The sequence below is a fragment of the Scyliorhinus torazame genome, chromosome 7 (assembly GCF_047496885.1).
Source record: "Scyliorhinus torazame isolate Kashiwa2021f chromosome 7, sScyTor2.1, whole genome shotgun sequence".
Classification (NCBI taxonomy): Eukaryota; Metazoa; Chordata; class Chondrichthyes; order Carcharhiniformes; family Scyliorhinidae; genus Scyliorhinus; species Scyliorhinus torazame.
The window spans coordinates 231,441,960-231,463,343 of NC_092713.1; the positions used below are offsets into that span (position 1 = coordinate 231,441,960).

A 21,384-nucleotide genomic window follows, 5' to 3' on the forward strand; every position below is an offset into this window, starting at 1 on the left:
GATCTTGATTTGTGCCTTATTACCTACAGATGTATTTCTCCAATGGGCATATGCGATTTTCTTACCGCCACCTTGAGTACAATTCTAGGGCCACGCTATGCCCGAAAGGCAGCTCGCTGCGACATAGCTTGGGCGATAGAAGCCGCAGAGTGGGTGGGGGTGCGTTGGGGCTTTGCAGGGGGGAGGGGCGTCGGGGATCACTTTGGGGGTTCCAGTGATCGGGACGCCCTTTTTAAATGGCGTCCCGATCTCTCACTACACAGGAGTCCCGGCGAGCGGAGCTCCTCAAGAGTACAAAACGGGGCTATGTGTGGTCTCGGCTGCGCGTTGCCTGCTGAGGACCTCTATCTAAACGAGTGCCGTTTGATATCGTTGTGCGAGAAATATGCGGCTAAACATACTCTCTTTGGGACTTTGTTCCCATTTAGTTAAATCGCACCCCTTGAATTTCTATTTACCCAAAATATTATAACTTCATGCAGGAGACCAGAAGTACAATATCTTCTCTCGCAGATGAATCCCTCCATGGTCCCTGCCCCCTGCCACATTGCCTCTTGAATCCTCTCCTGCACCCTTCAATTTTGAACTTCGCTGCTTGGCGAATATGCATCTCTGTCCCACCATTAGTGACAGAAAGTTCAGGCAACTCAACCACATTCTCTCCAGAGATCCTTCACAAAACTCCTTTAAAAATCTTCCCATTTGTTTTATTAAGCTGTGGCTCTCTTCCATCTCAGTTTTTGCTCTATATATTGAATTATTTCTATCCCTCCACAAAGTGCCATGTGCCATTTCCTACAGTAAAACTGCTATGTAAATGCAATTTGCCTGTTTGTCTTTTAAGTGTGGTAAGCATTGCTATTTTATATTAAATAACAGGTTCATAACAGCTAAATGGGAGCAATTGCAATTTGTTTCCAGAAAAGTTTCCAAAGTAATTTGAGCAAATAGTGCTACTAAATCTAAATGCGGTTGATGAAAATGTTGAAATGTATATGGGGTGGGGTAAATTTGAATTTTTAGATTTTAATATATTTTCATATTTTTTCCTAGGCTTGATATCTACAGGAAAGTGCCAAGAGACCTTACACAGCCCACATACACGGGAGCTTTCAGTAAGTATTATGATACAGCACCCTGCTTGCTTCTACAACTTGATCTCACGCCAGTTTTGCAAAAGTGTTCCTGAGTTTTCATGTGAGAACAGCAGATCAAAAGAGAGTCACTTGGTGAATGGAAAGGGTCTTCATGACCCATTCTGCTATTGCAAAGCAAAACTATCCCACTCCTATCTGATTCCAAAAGTTTGGATATTTGAGATGTTAGAGGTGCTATGGTCAGTGCAAGTTGCACTTGAATGCAGGTCAGCTGTGTCCAGTTTGGCAACTCCGTTCGCAATAAAGTAAATCTGCATTTTTAAAAGTAATTTATGGAATATGGGCATACCAGGCAAGACCAGTATTTATTGCCCAACCTTAATTAGCCTTGTGTAGAGGGCAGCACGGTGGTGCAGTGGGTTAGCCCTGCGGTCTCATGCGCCGAGGTCCCAGGTGCGATCCCGGCTCTGGGTCACTGTCCATGTGGAGTTTGCACATTCTCCCCGTGTTTGCGTGAGTTTCACCCCCACAACCCGAAGATGTGCAGGCTAGGTGGATTGGCCATGATAAATTGCCCCTTAATTGGAAAAAAAATGAATTGGGTACTCTAAATGTTTTTTTTTTAAATTAGCCTTGTGTAGGTTGTGGTGAACCACCTTCTTGAACCTCTGCAGTCCATGTGATATAGTTGTATCCACAGTGCTTTAGGAAGGGAGTTCTAAATTTTGATTCAGCTACAGTGAAGGAACGGCGATGTAGATCCAAGTCAGGTTGGTTGTGTGGCATGGAATGGAAATTGCAGATGCTAGTGTCTCCATGCAGATGCTACCCTCGTTTTTCTAGGTAATAGAGGATTTAGGTCATGTAAGTGCTTGCAAAGTAGCCTTGAAACACACATCAAAAATAGAAGCAGGAGGAGGCCATTCGGCCCTTCGAGCCTGCTCTGTCATTCATTATGATCATGGCTGGTCATCCAGTTCAATATCCTGATCCCGCCTTCCACCATATCCCTTGCTCCCTTTAGCCCCAAGAGCTATATCTAATTTTTTCTTGAAATTACTCAATAATAATAATAATTATTATTAGTGTCACAAGTAGACTTACATTAACACTGCAATGAAGTTACTGTGAAAATTCCCAAGTTGCCACGTCCGGTGCCTGTTCGGGTACACTGAGGGAGAATTCAGAATGTCCAATTCACCTAACAAGCACGTCTTTTGGGACTTGTGAGAGGAAACTGGAGCATCCGGCGGAAACCCATGGAGACACAGGGAGAACGTGCAGACTCCACACAGGCAGTGACCCAAGGGGGAATTGGACCCGGGTCCCTGAAGCAATGCTACCCACTGTGCTGCCCATGTTTTTGCCTCAACTATTTTTTGTGGTAGCGAATTCCACAGATTCATCACTCTGGGTGAAAATAAATTCTCCTCACCTCAATCCTAAAAGGTTTACCCCTTATCCTCAAGCTATGACCCCTAGTTCTGGACTCCCCCACCATTGGGAACATTCTTGCTGAATCTACCCTGTCTAATCCTGTTAGAAACTTCTATGAGCTCCTGCCTCACTCTTCTAAACTCCAATGAATATAATCCTAACCGATTTAGTCTTTCCTCATATGATAGCCCCAACATCCCAGGAATTAGCCTGGCAAACCTTTGTTGCACTCCCCCCATAGTAAGAACATTCTTCATCAGATAAGGACACCAAAACTGCACACAATACTCCAGTGTGGCCTCACCAATGCCCTATTCAATTATAGTAAGACATCCCTATTCCTTTACTCAAATCCTCTCGCCAGGAAGGCCAACATACCATTTGCCGCCTTTACTGCCTGCTGTACCTGTGGCTTACTTTCAGAGACTGATGCACGAGGACATCAATGTCTCCTGAGCATCCACCTCTCTCAATTTCTACCCATTCAAATAATAATCTGCCTTCCGAAGCGGATAACCTCACGTTTATCAACATTATACTGCATCTGCCATGCATGTGCCCACTCACTCAGCCTGACGCATCCTCCTCACAGTTCACCCTCCCACCCAACTTTATGTCATCTGAAAATTTGGAAATACTACATTTAATTCCCTCATCCAAATCATTAATATCTAATGTGAACAGCTTTCTAGCCATCCCCAAAAGCCTTCTGAAAGTCTAAATAAACACATACCAGGTCTCCCTGATCAACTCTCAATATTTTTTTTATTCGTTCATGAAATGTGAGTGTCGCTGGCTGGGTCAGCATTTATTGCCCTTCCCTGAGAGCATTTAAGAGTCAGCCACATTGCTGCGGACCTGGAGTCACGTGTAGGCCAGACCAGGTAAGGGACTCCGGTTTCTTTCCCTAAAAGTTTAGTTACATTTTCAAAGAATCTAGCAGATTTGTCAAGTATGATTTCTCTTTCATAAATCCATGCTGCATTTGTCTGATTATACCCTTGCTTTCCGAATACTGGGCTGTGAAATCCTTGATAATGAACTCTAGCAATTTCCCTGCTACCAACGTCAGGCTCACTGGTCTGTAGTTACCTGTTTTCTCTCCACCTCCGTTTTGCATTGGTGGTGAAGGAAGAGAAATGTTAGCTGTTCAGCTTGCTATAAAATCAGGATTCTTTAGTGCAGCTTAGGCAAATGGGTACAGCTTTGGAACTGAGAGCATACTTGGGAGTTTGGGGAGTGGGGGAGTTTGGGGAGTGAAGTTAATTCTGAATGAGGTGTTCCTTTTCTTTGCTTTCCTTTTGCTCTTTCTACAATTTTCACCCTGTAGGAATTGGTTCTTACTCTGCTGCAGGGAAAGAAGCTAGCTGTTTGGTGAGTATCTGGTAAGTGTTTAAGGTCTATTCCAGTCCTCGTGTTTAAAATAGCATAGTATGGTAGTAAAGTTAATAAAATATACAGAAAAGGAAAAAAATAAGTGAATAACAGAATTAAATTATTGGTTAAAACATATTAAGGATGACAGGAGACATGATGTGCCAAGGTTACAGCATGTGGGAACTTCTGGATACCATTGTGATCCAGGGCAAACATGTCTGCAGTAAGTGAATGACGCAGGTGAGGGGACCGAAAGCCTCAATTTATTACAATTTATATAAATGACTGTGGACAAAGGGACCGAAGATATGGTTGCTAAATTTGCTAATGACAGGCTATCTTTGTAAGATCTGAAGAGGAAACAAGGAGGCGACAAAAGGATATAAACAGATTAAGTGAGTGAGAAAAGTTCTTGCAAATAGAGTATAATGTGGGAGAATGGAAATTGTCCATTTTGGCAGGAAAAATAAGCTCAATATCTAAATGGTGAGAAGTTGCAGAGAGATGTGGGTGCCCTTGTTCATGAATCACAAAAGGATAGTATGCAGGTACAGCAAGTAATTAGGAAAACTACTAGAATGCTATCATTTATTGTGAGGGAAATTGAATATAAAGTAGGGTGGTTATGCTATACAGGGCACTGGTGAGACCACCTCTGGAGTACTGTGTACAGTATTAGTCTCCTTATTTAAGGAAGGATTTAAAGTCATTGGAAGCAGTTCAGAGAAGGTTTACTAAACTAATACCTAAATTGGGCGGGTTGTCATACGAGGAAAGGTGGGGCAGGCTTAACTTGTAACTCTGGAGTTTCGAAGAATAAGAGGCGACTTGGTTGAAACATGTAAAATCGTGAGGGATCTTGACCGGGTGGATGTGAAGAGGATGTTTCCTCTTGTGAGAGAATGTAGTGCTAGGGGCCATTGCTTAAAAGTACGGGGTCTCCCATTTAGGGCAATATGAAGAGAAATCTTTTCTCAGAGGGCTGAGTGTCTTTGGAACTCTCTTCCTGAGAAGCTGGTGGAAGCAGAGCCTTAGAAGGCAGAGGTAGATAGATTTTTGATAAGCAAGGAGGTGAAAGACCATAGGGGTAGGCAGGAATGTGGATCTGTTACAATCAGATCAGTTATGATCTTGTTGAAAGGTGGGGCAGGGTCAAGGGGGCAACTCCTGTTCCTAATTTGTATGTTTGTATTCCAGAGGTGAATGTGCTGCTAATGATCCTGGCTGCTTTGTCCTGTATGCTGTTGAGCTTTTTGAATGTTGTTGGTGCTGTATTCATCTAAGTGGAGACTATTCAGTCATACTTCTGACTTGTGGATAGTGGACTGGCTTTGGGGAGTGGGGAGGTGAGTTATCTGCCACAGAATTCCTAGCCAAAGATCTATTCTTGTAGGTACAGTATTTATTTGGCTGGCCCTGTTAAGTTTTTGGTCAATCGTAACCCCAAGATGTTGATGGTGGGGTAGTCAATGATTTATATGCTATTGAATGTCAAGGGGAGATGGACAGATTTCAATGACAATTGGCTGATAATTATATGACCTGAATGCGACTTGCCACTTATCAGCCAAGCCTGAATGCTGTTTGAGTCTTGCTATGTACTGGCACAGACTGCTTAAGTTCCTGAGGAGTTGTGAATTCTGCTGAATGCTATGTACAAGCATCATCAAACATCCCACTCCTGACCTTACGATGAAGGCCATTGATGAAGCAGCTGAAGGTGGTTGTGCCAATCACATTACCCTGAGGAACTCCTGCAGCAATGTCCTGAGATTGGGATGATTGACCTCCAACAGCCATCTTCATGCTAGGTATGACTCCAACTAGTGGAGTGTTTACCCTTGATTCCATTGACTTCAATTTTCTTGCGGCTCCTTGATACCACCCTGAGTCATTGCTGCTTTGAAATGAAGGGTAATCACTCTCACCTCACCTCTAGAAGTCTAAAACATTGCCCGTGTTTGACAAATTCTGTAATTAAGTCATGGCTAAGGACGTGACTAGTCCTGTAGCACAAGATTGTATGCTACTGTGTCACCAACTCTTGCTGGGTCTATCCTGCTGTTGGTACAGAAAATATTCAGGCATGGAGATAGAGCAGTCTGGGACATTGACTGTACAGTATGATTCCGTGATTATGGATGTTTTTTCACTCGTTTGTGGAGCAGCTCTCTCAATTTTGGCACAATTGCTCAGAGTTCAGTGAGGAGGACTTGATATGGTGGTCTTTTGTTGCTTCTAGTGTTGGGGTAGTGTTGCCCTGATGCATAAGTGGCAGCAGCAAGTATCATGTACAAGATACACTTGCGGTAACTTGTCAAGGCATCTTCAGCAGCACCTTCCAAACCCAGAACCTCAACTGCCTAGAAGAACAAGGGCAGCAGATGCATGAGAACACAACTACCTGTAGGTTCCCCTCCAAACCCCACACCTTTGGAACTTGGAATTATGTTGCAGTTCCTTCACTGTCGCTGGGTCAAAACCCTGGAACTCTCTTTCTAACAGCACTGTGAAAATACCTGTGCCACATAGACTGCAGTGGTTCAAGATGGCACCTCGCTGCCACCTTCTCGAGGGCAGTTGGGGATTGGTAATAAATGCTAGCTATGTCGGCGACACTGTCATCCCATGAACAAATTTTTTAAAAGACCCATCCCCTCCTTGTATTCTTGCATTCTATTCCTCACTCACCATTCCAAGCATCTTTTGTAATTCTGATGAAAGATCATTGACTTGAAACAATTAACTGTTTCTCCCTCCACAAATGCTGGCTGGCCGGCTGAGTGTTTATCAGCATTTGGTGTTTCTGATTCAAATTATGTTTTAAATAGTTTTCTGGAGTCTCCCATGTCTTGTGGCACATGAGGCGACTCATTCCTTCATCTGCTGTCTGTCCAAATCAAGACATTTGCTTTCAAGGGAGTATCACCTTGCCTTACTTCCGACCGATCACGGCTGTCCATAGGTGATGTTTAAATGTTCACGTCAGTAGCCGATTTGGCTTTTCTCTGGGTTGTTTCCAAAATGACAGGATTTTTATTACGTGGACAGGCCCTAAGCTTGATTCATAGCGCCTGATCATGAGTGCAAGTCGACTACCTATAGTATATCTTCTATGTTTTCCTCCTCCCTGATTGGAATGGGCTTCCCAGCTATGCTCCTGTGGACATAGCTATTTGGGTTATGGGAGAATGTGGTCTTCTTCCTGGCACATCAAGGCACAATCCTTAGGGAAAGATAGCTCAGTTTGTAGACTCCTAAACCCTTCATTTGTGTCAGGCACCCAGCGCAGAAAATAAAATCATTTTAATTGATTTTCTTTTTAAGGGGCAGCACGGTGGCACAGTGAGTAGCAGTGCCGTCTCACGGCACCGAGGTCCCAGGTTCGATCCCGGCTCTGGGTCACTGTCCGTGTGGAGTTTGCACATTCTCCCCATGTTTGCGTGGGTTTCGCCCCCACAATCTAAAAGATGTGCAGGCTAGGTGGATTGGCCATGCTAAATTAACCCTTAATTGCAAAAATGAATTGGGCACTCTAAATATATTTTTAAAAAAATAATAAAATAGATTGATCATTATTTTTTGGGGTCGCACTGTGTTAAGTTTCACTGGTTGATTGTTTTCATTAAAACAATAACTTTCCTTCAAAAGTCTTGCTTCTTGATGAACTTAATATGATTGCTTCAGAACCAGAATGAACAAAGCAGATAACTGAGCAGATAACTCTTGGGGAGAGACAATACTTCAATATTTTAACAGTATCTCCAATGAAGTATATTACAACACCTTGGGCTGCGGCACAGTCAGTTCCAGCCCCCTTAACCCCAAGTCGCAACAAGTGAATTAACAAATAATTCTTCTAAATATACCCAAAGTCTTTGGCCAATGGCTGCCCAATAATTACTTGACACCAGGTTTCAGGTTGGGGTGTCTGTTTGCAGTCTGTAATCGTTTTTGCTGTAGATTCATTCATTCAGGTTCTCTGTAGGTTCAGAGGACAGCAGCTCACAGCATTTCTGGAGAGAGAGAGAGCACATCCTTGTCTCCGTATTCTGGACTCAAAACTCTGCTTTCCTTAGTTCTATGGAAATCAACCCACTCGGGCAGGATCCGATCACCACGTGTTACCAGGCAGAATGTGGCCTTTTGACCAATTCATTGACCACTAGCCAACCAATCGAACCGAGTTCCAACTCGTCTCTCGGGTGCCATAAAGTCTGAGTTCTCCTGTTTGAACGCTAGCACCAGATACTATGTTGCAACTTCTTGAATTCCTCATTCTGCTACTTGACTTAAAGATACATGTCCATTAAGCATCCATGGATCAAAAATGATGACGGCAGAAATAAAGAAAGGGGAAATACAGGAATCAACAAAAAGGACCCTTGGAAGTGGTACCTGCAAAGTGCCCTGGGTGGAGCAGGGAAAGGAGTTTCAAGGAAAACTCCTATCTCTGATGCAATTCTTTGCAGCATCCAAAGGACAGAATCTCTCAGAAGATTAGATAAGTTTTTATCACAATCATGAGGTAATCAGAATACTATTTTTATTTCCACCATGCAGATTGTTTTGACGGGACCAATCACTTGGTTGGCATTTAAAAAAAAGAAATTTAGAGTACCCAATAATTTTTTCCAATTAAGGGGCAATTTAGCGTGGCCAATCCATCTAAGCTGCACATCTTTCGGGTGTGGGGGTGAAACTCACACCAACACGGGGATAATGTGCAAACTCCACACAGACAGTGACCCAGGGCTGGGATTCGAACCCGGGTCCTCAGCGCCATCGGCAGCAATGCTAACCATTGTGCCACGTGCCGCCCTCTTGTTTGGCATTTACTGTGGTAGCTGGGCAAAAAAGAGATCTTTCTGAAGGTCTGCAAGTTCAGCAGTATTAACATTTTAAAGGGAAGGAGCTCATTTCTGGTGCAGTTTGGGAAAGGGACAGCACTGCCACCTGTGGTAATCAGCTAAGCCAAATAATCCACACGAAAAAAACTATTATTATTTACAAAGTGCTGCATATTGTTTTATTTCCCTCACAAAAGTTTAGAGAAATCTCCTATTTTGTCCACCGGCCTTAAAAAAAAAAAAAAAAAAAAGTTTTCTAATGTACCTTGGTGCTTTAGGATATTTTGCAATGTTGAGGGCACTTAACATAAATGCAATTTGTTGTTCATATGCCCCTTTCATGTTTCTGACCAAATGCTCATTCTAAATCCTGTGCGCCTACAGTCATGAGCCAAGTTCATATTGAGTGACCTAGTGATGGGACAATTGACTGTTATATTTGAGTAGAATTGCAAAATTTTACAGAATGGGAGAGCAGCTCCTTGAGTCCATAGGGTTCATGCCAACATTTTGTTAAAACTAATCATTCCCAGTTAACTAGTTTTTCTGCCTAGGCTACCATGGGTTAAAGACTTAACATAACCAATTCTCATTAAACTCCAGCTTCCCCTGTGTCACACTTGTATTCCTATTTGGCATCAAAGGTACAAATAACTGTGCCCCAAGCACATGGCAAAGTGTTCCCTATTCCAACAACTCTCTGAATAAACACATTTCTCCTGTCCCTTTGACAATTGTAAATAGTACCAATGCTGTTGGGAAAAATGTTGTTTGAAAATGGAGACAAAAGTAATCCTGAGGTAAATCATAGAAAACAAAATTTCATTTGGCGACCGTTGTAATTTGATGAGCCATAGGGTGGAACGGTGGTGCAGTGGTTAACACTGCTGCCTCACAGCGCCGAGGACCCGGGTTTGATCTCGGTCCTAGGGCACTGTGTCTGTGTGGTGTTTGGACATTCTCCCTTTGTCTGCATGGGTCTCACCCCCACAACCCAAAAACATGTGCAGGGCAGGTGGACTGGCCACGCTCAATCATAGAATCTACAATACCTCTCAAGTCTGCACCGGCCCTTGGAAAGAGCACCCTACTTAAGCCCACACCTCTTCCCTATCCCCTTAACCCAGTAACCCCACCTAACCTTTTGGACACCAAGGGGCAATTTGGCATGGACAATCCACCTAACCTGCACATCTCTGGACTGTGGGAGGAAATGAGATTACCTGGAGGAAACCCGCACGGACACGGGGAGAAAGTGCAAATTCCACACAGTCACCCGAGGCCGGAATTGAACTCGGGTCCCTGGAGCTGTGAGGCAACAGTGCTAACCACTGTTCCACTAAATTGCCCCTTAATTGTAAAAAAAATAATTGGGTACTCTAAATTTATTTTAAAAAGGTAAATCGATGAGACGTGGCCCCTGATTAACTAGAGGACATACTCTTGGGCAAAATCATTCCATCATCTTAAAAAAAAAACTCCTTTTAAATCACCTTTTAACCATCCTTCCGCCTGTGGAAATAGGACAGCCTTTCAAATCTCTCCGGAAACTACAGCTTCCCTTCCTTCATTTCATACTGTTGGCATTTACGTAATGCATATTATCTATAACTTTAATGTACTTCCTAAAATGAGATGCCTGAAATTTTCAAGCGGTAGCCTAATGATTGCTTTGTACAATTTTGGTGTTACGTCTTTACCTCCTGCCTCCATTTGTAAAACCCAAATAGACCAGATAATGGTTTCTGTATGATACTATTGATTTTTTTTGTTGTGTGATTTAGATTTGAAGTAGAAACATGCTTTATTGTTTGCCTTAAATATTTGTGCTTCTATCTACTCACAGTTACACAAATGCACAGCTTAGTTATTGCAGTTGGATGGCGTAACCAAGCTTTCCTGAACTCTATTTCAGAAAAATCACATGATTTGTAACTGGACAGTGGTGGTGTATTCAGATTACTCATTTTGACAGTTTGGTATTATGAGTCAGTATAATTGACTTGTAGTGACTGGTTAGTGACTGTAATACACACCTAATGTTGCGAGACATTTCCTCCATTTTGATACATGTCACAACACACATTTCTCGCAATACAATGATTACCTTCAATGACAAAACAAATGTTACCATGAATTGTTTAATTGTTGCAGCGTGAATTACATATTCTGTGCCCTTATTGCCTCAGTGCCTCCAAGTGATGTTGTAAAATAAAAACTCTTCTAAAATAAAGACTGTAGTTAAAAAAAATAATTTAAGTACACGATTCTTTTTTTTCCCTATTTAGTATGGCCAATCCACCGACCCTGCTCACCTTTGGATTGTGGGGGTGAGAGCCAAGCAAACACTGGGAGAATGCGCAAACTGCACATGGACAGCTGGGATCTAATCTGGGTCCTCAGTGCCATGAGGCAGCAGTGCTAACCACAGTGCCACCGTGCTGCCCAAAGCTGCAGTTAATTAGGAAAATTAAGTCTATTTCTTAATCCAAAACAAGAATGTAAATTGTGATGGTAAATTATCTGCATAAGAGTGAAATGACATTAAAGTTACCATAGTCCTAGAGGACCATAGGCTGCTCTCCCCTTTGAGACAGAGAGAGAGAGCTGACCGGTGGGAATTAACCTCGGGGTCACCACACCTCTGGTGAGGGGCATGGTTGAGACGGCAGGGCTTTCATGAATAACCTCAGCCGGTACGGGAATTGAACCCGATCTGTTGCACGCGCTCCACATCACGATCCAGCCAACTGAGCTAACCAACCTCTCTGTATAAGAGTAGAATTATAATTAATGCCAGTATTGCTAGAAAAGTTTGTACCTTTCAGAATTTGAGACCAAACTAATCCTGAGATTAAACAAAGGAAACAAACTTTGATATTGGGCGGGATTTGCTGTCTGTTCACACCGGCGGGATATTCTGATCCCACGCCAACACACAGGTTTCCCGGTGACGAGGGGTGCAGTCAATGGGAAATCCCATTGACAACGGCGGGACCAGTAAATCCCGCTGATGGGTCACCTCCGCTGTGGAAAAACAGGTGGCGGGTTGGTCGGTAAATTCCACCCATTATTTCCAAAATGACATTCCCCAATACAAGGTAGAGAACCTCGTTCACAAACCTGAGACTCAAATAAGAAAGCACATAGTTGAAGAGGACAGAATTACAAGAGTAAAGATTAAAATTACATCTGAGCTCTATTTTTATCAAAATGGATAAAATTGTAGAATATGATTCCAGAAAACATAATCTTGTGTAATAAAATTAATCTTTTGGCTTCTGTAAGAGAATCACTCTGGCTAGCAGATGATGACAATTAGGAACTTCTGTTTTTTTTTAAACAGATCTGGGTGAGCTACTTATTGCGATGATATCGCTGTTTTTTTCATTCAGGAGGATATTGCTGTAAGAACAGTGACAGCACAGTGATATATTTGGAAGTTGGGATGTTTTGCAACTTGGAGGGGAACTTTGATTTTTGTGTCAGATTTAGTTATTTATTAAAACTCAAGTCAAATTCTAAACTGCAATGGTGGGATTTGAACTCCTATTCTCTGGATTATAAATCTAGCAACATACAATCCTTTTTGGCATAGTGGTTGTGCCACAAGGCATGATGGAGGGAGATCATCAATGTGGATATAGGATGTGGCCGCCAAACTGACTATGCAGAGCTTAGTCCCGTCAATGTTGTCCCAGACAGATGTGTCGACAATAGATCGATTGGTGCACACCGCTCAAGTCAGTTATACTGTTACATCAATTCTTGTATCACATGCAGCAAACCCTGCCTCAGTCTGGGACTCAACCGGCTCGGTTAATTGCAGGATCACCAAGCTACTTAAATCACCACTATGTGCACATTCTGTGCCCTTATCCCCTCAGTGCCTCAAGTGGTGTTTAGCATGGAGAAGTACTGATACATCAGCTAAGGGAAGATGGCAGGTGGTAATCAGCAGGATATTTCCGCCCATGTCTGACCTGAGGTTCTGAAACTTCATGGGACCCAGAGTCAATTCTGAAGACTTACAAAGCCACTCCCACCTGACTGTAAACTACGGTGCCCCCATCTTGGATAGAATATACCGAGGGATGGTATTGAAAGAATCAGCTGGGACATGGTCTGAAAGGTATAATTCTGTGAGCAGTTAGGTCAGGTTGCAGCTTGACTTGTCTGTGGGACAGATCTCCCAATTTTGGCACGAATCCCCAGGGTGAAACTTTGTGTGCCTTTGTTGTGTCCTAATTCTATGCTGAGGTCCGAGCCCAGTACTCCATTTGGTTTTATTCTTTGTAGCAGTAAGAAGCACAGGAGCAGTGCGGAGAGACCTCACCCTGAGTAAGACACAGTCTGAGTGAATATATTTGGATTAAAATGGGAATTTGGTGCAGAGAGGAAAGAGGTGCTTGTTTGCTTTCTAATTTTTTCACTCTTCAGAAAGTGGTTTTGCCCTCCTGCAAGAATAGTTATCTGTTTGGTGTGTATCTGGTCAGTAAGTGTATAAGGTTTATTCCATTCCTAACCTTTAAAATAGTATAGGATCTGTTCTTTCGCAAGTTGAAAACCTATAAAATGCATCGCAAATAATTAGATAATTCAATTCGGGAATTATTTAAAACACATTAAGGATGGCAGGACAGGTGAAGTGCCAAGACTGCAGCATGTTGAAGGTCCCAGATGGCATTGTGATCCAGGGCAAACACGCCTGCAGTGTTTGTGGCTTGAGGAACTTTGATTCAGAGTCATTGAGCTGGAGGCTGAGTTGCAGACACTGAGACACATCAGGGTGGGAGAGAGTTATCTGGACACTTTGTTTCCGGGTTGGTCACACCCCTTAGGATAAGGTTTTCTGGTTTGGAAACTGGTCAGGGAAGGGTGGAGGGGGTGTGATTGCAGGTGTGGGGATCAAAAGGGCAGGAGTGTCAGCCTCTGCAATTGTCCAGCTGCTTTGAGGTTCTCTCTGCTTGTCTCGATGAGAGTGGGGGCTGCAGGGTGGGTGAGCTGACTGGCCATGGCATTGTGGTACAGGAAGCCATCCGAGGGGGAGGAGCAAATAAAAATGTACTGTTAGTATGGGACAGTATAGTGAGGGGGGGGGGGCTCACACTGTTCTTTGCAGCAAATAGCGAGAGTCCAGATGGACTCTTGTTAGGGACATCTGTTCTGACCTGGAGAGGAATCTGTAGTGGGAGGAGGCGGATCCCTTGTTGTGGTCAATGTAGGTACCAATGACATAGGTAAAATGAGGAAATGTGCTCTGCATAGAGAGTTTGAGGAGCTAGGCACAAAAACAGCAGAATCCCCACGATTGTGATCAGTGGATTGTACCAGAGCCGTGTGTAAATTGTCATTGGGTACATAAAATTAGAGAGATGAATACATGGCTCAAAGACCGGTGTGGAAGAAGTGGGTATTGGTTTGTGCCGCATTTGGGATCAGTAACTGGGGAAAGTGGGGGCTGTACCATTGGGATGGCTTACATCTGAACCATGCTGAGACCAGTGTTCTAGCAAAACACATAACGAGGGAGGTAGAGAGGGCTTTAAACTAAATAGGCGGAGGGATGGTTCTGGAAAGCGGATATGTAGTCTTACAAAGCAAAAGGATATGACAGCATTGCAAGGCAGCTATTTAGGGATGATACCTAGAGTGTACAAACATTTTTAAAAAATCAGCAAATAGGGTCAAAAGGACAAAATGGTAAAAAGGCGATATTAATGGTGCTTTACTTAAATGCACCACGTATTCAGCACAAAATAAATGAATTAACGGCACAAATTGAGGTTAATGGGTATGATATAGCAATTACAGAGATGTGGTTACAAGGAGAACAAAGCTGGGAACTAAATATTCAGGGGTATTTGACTTTTAGGAAGGATAGGAAGGAATGAGTGGTGAGGTAGCTTTGTTAGTATGAGATGGAATAAGTACAATAGCAAGAAAATATCTTGGATTGGATGATGTAGAATCCATATAGGCGCAGGTAGGAAATAAGGGCAAGAAGACACTGGTGGGAGTAATCTATAGGGTGGCACAGTGGTACAGTGGTTAGCACTGTTGCTCGCAGTGCCAGGGTCCCAGGTTCGATTCCCGGCTTGGGTCACTGTCTGTGCAGAGTCTGCACGTTCTCCCCATGCTTGGGTTTCCTTCGGGTGCTCCGGTTTCCTCCCACAAGTCCCAAAAGACGTGCTTGTTAGGTGAATTGGACATTCTGAATTCTCCCTCTGTGTACCCGAGCAGGTGCCAGAGTGTGGCGACTAGGGTTTTTTTACAGTCACTTCATTGCAGTGTTAATGTAAGTCTACCTATGACAATAATAATGATTGTTATTATTTACAATATATATTAGTGACTTGGACGAAGGAAGTGAATGTACCATTGCCAAGTTTGCGATTAGTGAAGATGACAGAGTCTTCTGAGGGATAAAGACAGGATAAGTGAGAGAACAAAAACTTGGCAGATGGAATATAATGTAGGAAAATGAGAAGTTCTGCACTTTAGTAGGAAGATTAAAGGAGCTGAGCATTATTTAAATGGAGAAAGACTGCAGAAAGCTGCAACACAGGAATTTGGGCGGCCTCATGCATAAATCACAAAAAGCTTGCATTCAGGTTCAGCAGTAATAGAGAAGGCAAATGAATGTGGTCCTTTATTTCAAAGGGAATTGGGTATAAAAATAGGGAAGTCTTGCCAAAGCTCTATAAGGCACTAGTTAGAACACACTTGCAATACTGTGAACAGTCTTGGCCCTCTTAAGGAAAGATATACTGGCATTGGAGGCAGTCCAGAGAAGCTTCACTAGTGTAGAGATCTACCATGCGGATTTGGTGGCAGTTGCGAACACTAAAACTCAGTAGAAATTTGAGTTAACACTTCTCAGGTGCAAATAAGAATTGTTTTATTTGTCTCTTGATTACAATTGAGAATAATTTAAATCTTATTCTCTAATAAGTCCAGCTAGCAAAAGGACTCAAAGAGAAGCAATTTTGTAGACAATATAACTTTCAGATAATACAGAAATGATTTTCTTGCTCACAGCAGAACAGCTTGCATTTACTTCGAGAGTTAGAGTTAGAAAGTGAAAATATGAAAGATAGAGACAGCGAATAGCTTAGATTAAAGAATCTAGAATGACCCGGATAAAACTGGCTGTACGATCCAACACGGTTATACTAAATCATATCTGTCTTTAGCCATCTAGCTATACCCCTATGTAATCCTAATTGGTTTGGGTTAGAATCTAATACGTTTGATTTGACGCTTAGCTGTCTGTCTTTAATGTGCAACATTAATTTGAAATTAATCTGGAATGAGATTTGGTGCCGTTATCGCAAGCGGCTTGAACTGGATTCTTGCTGACTTGATTGTTAGGACAATGGCTCCGTTAGGTGACTGTACCGTTGCTATGCTGTTGTCATGGAGCTGCCCTGTCCTTGGACTGCTTAGTGTCATATTATCTTGCAAATGTATTTGTTAGCTGAATAAGAATGCTGTTATAATCTATAATGAATTATGCTGTTTCTGTGTTCTGTTGAAGCTATGTTTTGAAAGGGTAGCATTGTGGATAGCACAATTGCTTCACAGCTCCAGGGTCCCAGGTTCGATTCCGGCTTGGGTCACTGTCTGTGCGGAGTCTGCACATCCTCCCCGTGTGTGCGTGGGTTTCCTCCGGGTGCTCCGGTTTCCTCCCACAGTCCAAAGATGTGCAGGTTAGGTGGATTGGCCATGCTAAATTGCCCTTCGTGTCCAAAATTGACCTTAGTGTTCGATGGGGTTACTGGGTTATGGGGATAGGGTGGAGGTGTTGACCTTGGGTAGGGTGCTCTTTCCGAGAGCCGGTGCAGACTCGACGGGTCGAATGGCCTCCTCCTGCACTGTAAATTCTATGATAATCTATGAAATGAATTATGCTGAATATATGTTTTGAAATGACCTGAGGTTATGAGTGAGTTTTAAAATGGGTATTTAATAGACTAGGGGCTTAATGCTAAATAGCTATCTTTTACCTATTATTTTACCTATCAGGTGTATTAGAAAATAGCTGGCTCCTCTAGTCAACCCTTTTGATAAATCGAAAGAATAAGTGAGATATTACAGTAAGATAAAAGACACCATTAATGCGATAGGATAGGTAAAAGCGCAAAGAATAACTCATTCATATTGTCACTGCAGTTTTAAACAATAGAGTGGGCAAGCATTGCATTACAAGCATTTCAGCAAAAATTATTATAATTCTTAAAGAATCATTATTATAAAATAACAATTAATAAATTAATCAAATTTGATTCTACTGATTCAGTATTAATATATATATTTACAATATGTTAATAATCCAGTCAAATAATTGATTGATCAGTAACATTTCAACAATAATAATGCATTTCTATTTCATCTAATAGTGGTGCAGTAGGGTTAGTGTGAATCATTCTGACAGTTGGCCCCCTGTGTTTAGCGAATAGTTCTTTGATGCACTTGATACTTTGGGATGTTATGTAAATGATGAATCCAGCTAGACAGGAGAATAAGATTATTCTTACTGTGGACATTCCAGTGTGTCCCAACCACCCGCAAAGTTTATCCCAGAGAGAGATAACTGGGATCAAGTTTCTTGATTTCATTTTGTATATGTGATGCGAGGTCTTTAACTTCTTTTGAGTTATCTGGAATGAAAGTGCAACACTCCGCACCAATCAGGGCGTCGGTGCCACCTTTTTCGGCCAGCACATAGTCAAGTGCCATTCAATTTTGTAATGCCACGGTTCGAATTGCTCGCATTTCGTCAGAAATTTTACCTCTATCTTGTAGAGGCCATATTCTCAACTTGCGCTCAGGATGCAGCAGACCAGCTGCGGAACACCGCCAAACAGATGAGACAACAATACTATGCCACCTATATGCATACCAAGAACAGAAAGCTTGAGAAACTTGGCATCACCACCGGCAGCAACCAAGCCACCCCCGGTGTCACAGTAGAAAACAATACAGGGAAATCTATTGTCAACTTGTCAGACTACACCCTTCAACCAGACGAAATCGAAGTCCTCAGCAGAGGGCTTAATTTCTGCACCACCACCAAAATAGACCGCATCAGTCTCGCGGCAGACACGGAGGAATTCATCAGGCGAATGAGGCTCCGGGAATTCTTCCACAGACCCCAAGAGGCCAACAGCGAACCCAAGCAGACTACCAATGAACCGGAACAGCAGACCGAGAGATCTGCGGTGCGGCAACCGAAGAGGAAAGAGTCGAATTGGACCCCTCCGGAAGGCCGCTGCCTTAGACTCGACATGTATGCTCAAGCCGTCAGGAGTCGCGTCAATGCCAGATTCATCAGTCGCATTCACAAGACAACCCCGAACGTCACCCAAGCACAACGCAATGCCATCCGCGCTCTCAAGTCCAACCACAGCATCGTCATCAAACCAGCAGACAAAGGGGGGGCCACTGTCGTACTGAACAGAACGGACTACTGCAAAGAAGTATACCGACAACTGAACAACCAAGAACACTACAGACAGTTACCCGCAGATCCGACCAAGGAACACATCCGCCAACTTAACAGACTGATCAAGACCTTGGATCCAGATCTTCAGAGCACCCTACGTGCTCTCATCCCACGTACTCCCCGCATTGGAGATCTCTACTGCCTCCCAAAAATACATAAGGCCAACACACCAGGCCGCCCTATCGTTTCAGGCAATGGGACCCTGTGTGTGAACCTCTCTGGCTACATCGAGGGCATCTTGAAACCCGTCGTACAAGGTACACCCAGCTTCTGTCGCGACACGACGGACTTCCTACAGAAACTCAGCACCCATGGACCAGTTGAACCAGGAACATTCCTCGTCACAATGGACGTCTCGGCACTCTATGCCAGCATCCCCCATGACGACGGCATTGCTGCAACAGCCTCAGTACTCAACACCGACAACTGCCAATCTCCAGACGCAATTCTGCAACTCATCCGCTTCATTCTGGATCACAACGTCTTCACCTTCGACAACAAGTTCTTCATCCAGACGCACGGAACAGCCATGGGGACCAAATTCGCACCCCAATACGCCAACATCTTCATGCACAAGTTTGAACAGGACCTACTCACCGCACAGGACCTTCAACCGATGTTATACACCAGATACATCGATTACATTTTTTTCCTTTGGACCCACGGCGAAGAATCACTGAAACGACTACACGATGACATTAATAAGTTCCATCCAACCATCAGACTCACCATGGACTACTCTCCAAAATCAGTTGCATTCTTGGACACACTCGTCTCCATCAAGGACGGTCACCTCAGCACTTTGCTTTACCGCAAACCCACGGATAACCTCATGATGCTCCACTTCTCCAGCTTCCACCCTAAACACATTAAAGAAGCCATTCCCTATGGACAAGCGCTCCGTATACACAGGATCTGCTCAGACGAGGAGGAGCGTAACAGACATCTACAGACGTTGAAAGATGCTCTCGTACGAACGGGATATGGCACTCGACTCATCGGTCGACAGTTCCAACGCGCCACAGCGAAAAACCGGACCGACCTCCTCAGAAGACAAAAATGGGACACAACCGACAGAATACCCTTCGTCGTCCAGTACTTCCCCGGAGCGGAGAAACTACGTCATCTTCTTCACAGCCTTCAACGCGTCATTGATGACGATGAACATCTTGCCAAGGTCATCCCCACACCCCCACTACTTGCCTTCAAACAACCGTGCAACCTCAAACGAACCATTGTGTGCAGCAAACTACCCAGCCTTCAGAACAGTGACCATGACACCACACAACCCTGTCATGGCAATCTCTGCAAGACGTGCCAGATCATCGACATGGATACCACTATTACATGTGAGAACACCACCCACCAGGTACGCGGTACATACTCATGCGACTCGTCCAACGTTGTCTACCTCATACGCTGCAGGAAAGGATGTCCCGAAGCGTGGTACATTGGCGAGACCATGCAGACGCTGCGACAACGAATGAACGGACATCGCGCAACAATCACCAGGCAGGAATGTTCCCTTCCAGTCGGGGAACACTTCAGCAGTCAAGGGCATTCAGCCTCTGATCTCCGGGTAAGCGTTCTCCAAGGCGGCCTTCAGGACCCGCGACAACGCAGAATCGCCGAGCAGAAACTTATAGCCAAGTTCCGCACACATGAGTGCGGCCTCAACCGGGACCTGGGATTCATGTCGCATTACATTCATCCCCCAACATCTGGCCTGCGAAATCCTACCAACTGTCCTGGCTTGAGACAATTCACACCTCTTTAACCTGGGGTCACCCCATCTCTGGATCTGTAAAGATTTAATCACCTGCTAATGCTCGCATTCCTAGCATTGTTTGGCATCTTTGAATTTGTCTATATATGTGTTTCTGGAACATACCTCTTCATTCACCTGAGGAAGGAGCAGCGCTCCGAAAGCTAGTGACATCGAAACAAACCTGTTGGACTTTAACCTGGTGTTGTAAGACTTCGTACTGTGGTTGTATTTAGACAGTCTTTCTTTCAAAGTTCGATTCATACGTTCCACTTCTCCTGATGATTGTGGATGATGAGGACAGTGTAAATTCCAGTCAATGTTTAATAGTCTACAGACTTCCTTACAAACAGCACCTGTGAAGTGGGATCCATTGTCTGAGTCAATGCTAGCTGGTACTCCCCATCTGGCGATAAAGTCTTTGCATAGCACTTTGGGTATATGGGCAGCTGTCCCTCTTCTAGCTGGAGCAGTTTCCACCCATCTGGAGAATTTATCCACTATTACAAGGGCGTCATTGTATTGTTGACATTTAGGAAGGGTGATGTAATCTACCTGTATATCCTGGAATGGGTCTGCGGGAGCAGGAGCTCTTCAGGAGCTCTTAATTGAGGCATAGATGTTATGGGTCCCAAGTTATTCTTTTGACAGGTTACACAACAATTTGATACTAATTGTGCATGTTTTTTGAATCCTTTACCACACCAGCTTTTATGGAATCGATCCATCATTTGTTGAGGTGATACATGTCCCCATGAATGAATTTGTTGAGCTAGAAAGGGCATTAGTGATTGTGGTGCGACTGGTTTATAAGTTTGAACTTCTCTCCAAATTTCGTCATCATATGGCTGAATACCTGATTCTAACCATTTTTCTTCCATTGTGCAATCATTCTGCATTTCACATAAATTATGTAATAAGGTGGTTACTCCCAATTTGTAAATGTGACTGAATTCCTGATGTCATTGGGAGGCACAAAGGGAGGCAGCTTCCCTTGCTGCTTGGTCCGCAAGAGCATTCCCTCTTGCTTCCATTGTGTCCTCATGAGTATGAGCTTTACACTTTAGAACTGATACTTCTTTTGGTAAGGCCATAGCTTCTAGAAGATCTCGTACTTCTTTTCCATTTTGGATAGGTGTACCTGCTGTTGTGAAAAATCCTCTTTTTCTCCGCAGATGGCCAAAATCATGTGCTACTCCAAAACCATATCTGGAGTCAGTATAGATGTTAGCAGTTTTATCTCTTGCCACATGACATCCTTCTGTTAGTGCTTTTAATTCGGCCTGCTGAGCTGATGTACCTGGGGGCAAACTTCCTTCAGCGAATACTTCGTATGGGCTTGTGACTGCC

At 43.6% G+C, this 21,384-nt stretch overlaps 1 protein-coding gene across 2 annotated transcripts in view; it reads left to right on the top strand.

The window, feature by feature from the left end:
- The window catches only part of ergic1 (endoplasmic reticulum-golgi intermediate compartment 1), a 167,483-nt gene that overhangs the window by 55,983 nt on the left and 90,116 nt on the right, over positions 1–21,384 (top strand). The window contains exon 2 of one of the 2 annotated variants that reach the window (XM_072512136.1): positions 1,054–1,115. In XM_072512136.1, the coding sequence (XP_072368237.1) occupies positions 1,054–1,115 (62 nt within the window). Of the gene's footprint in view, positions 1–1,053; positions 1,116–5,127; positions 5,258–21,384 lie in introns of those variants that run through there. The other variant, XM_072512137.1, reaches the window with a different exon arrangement.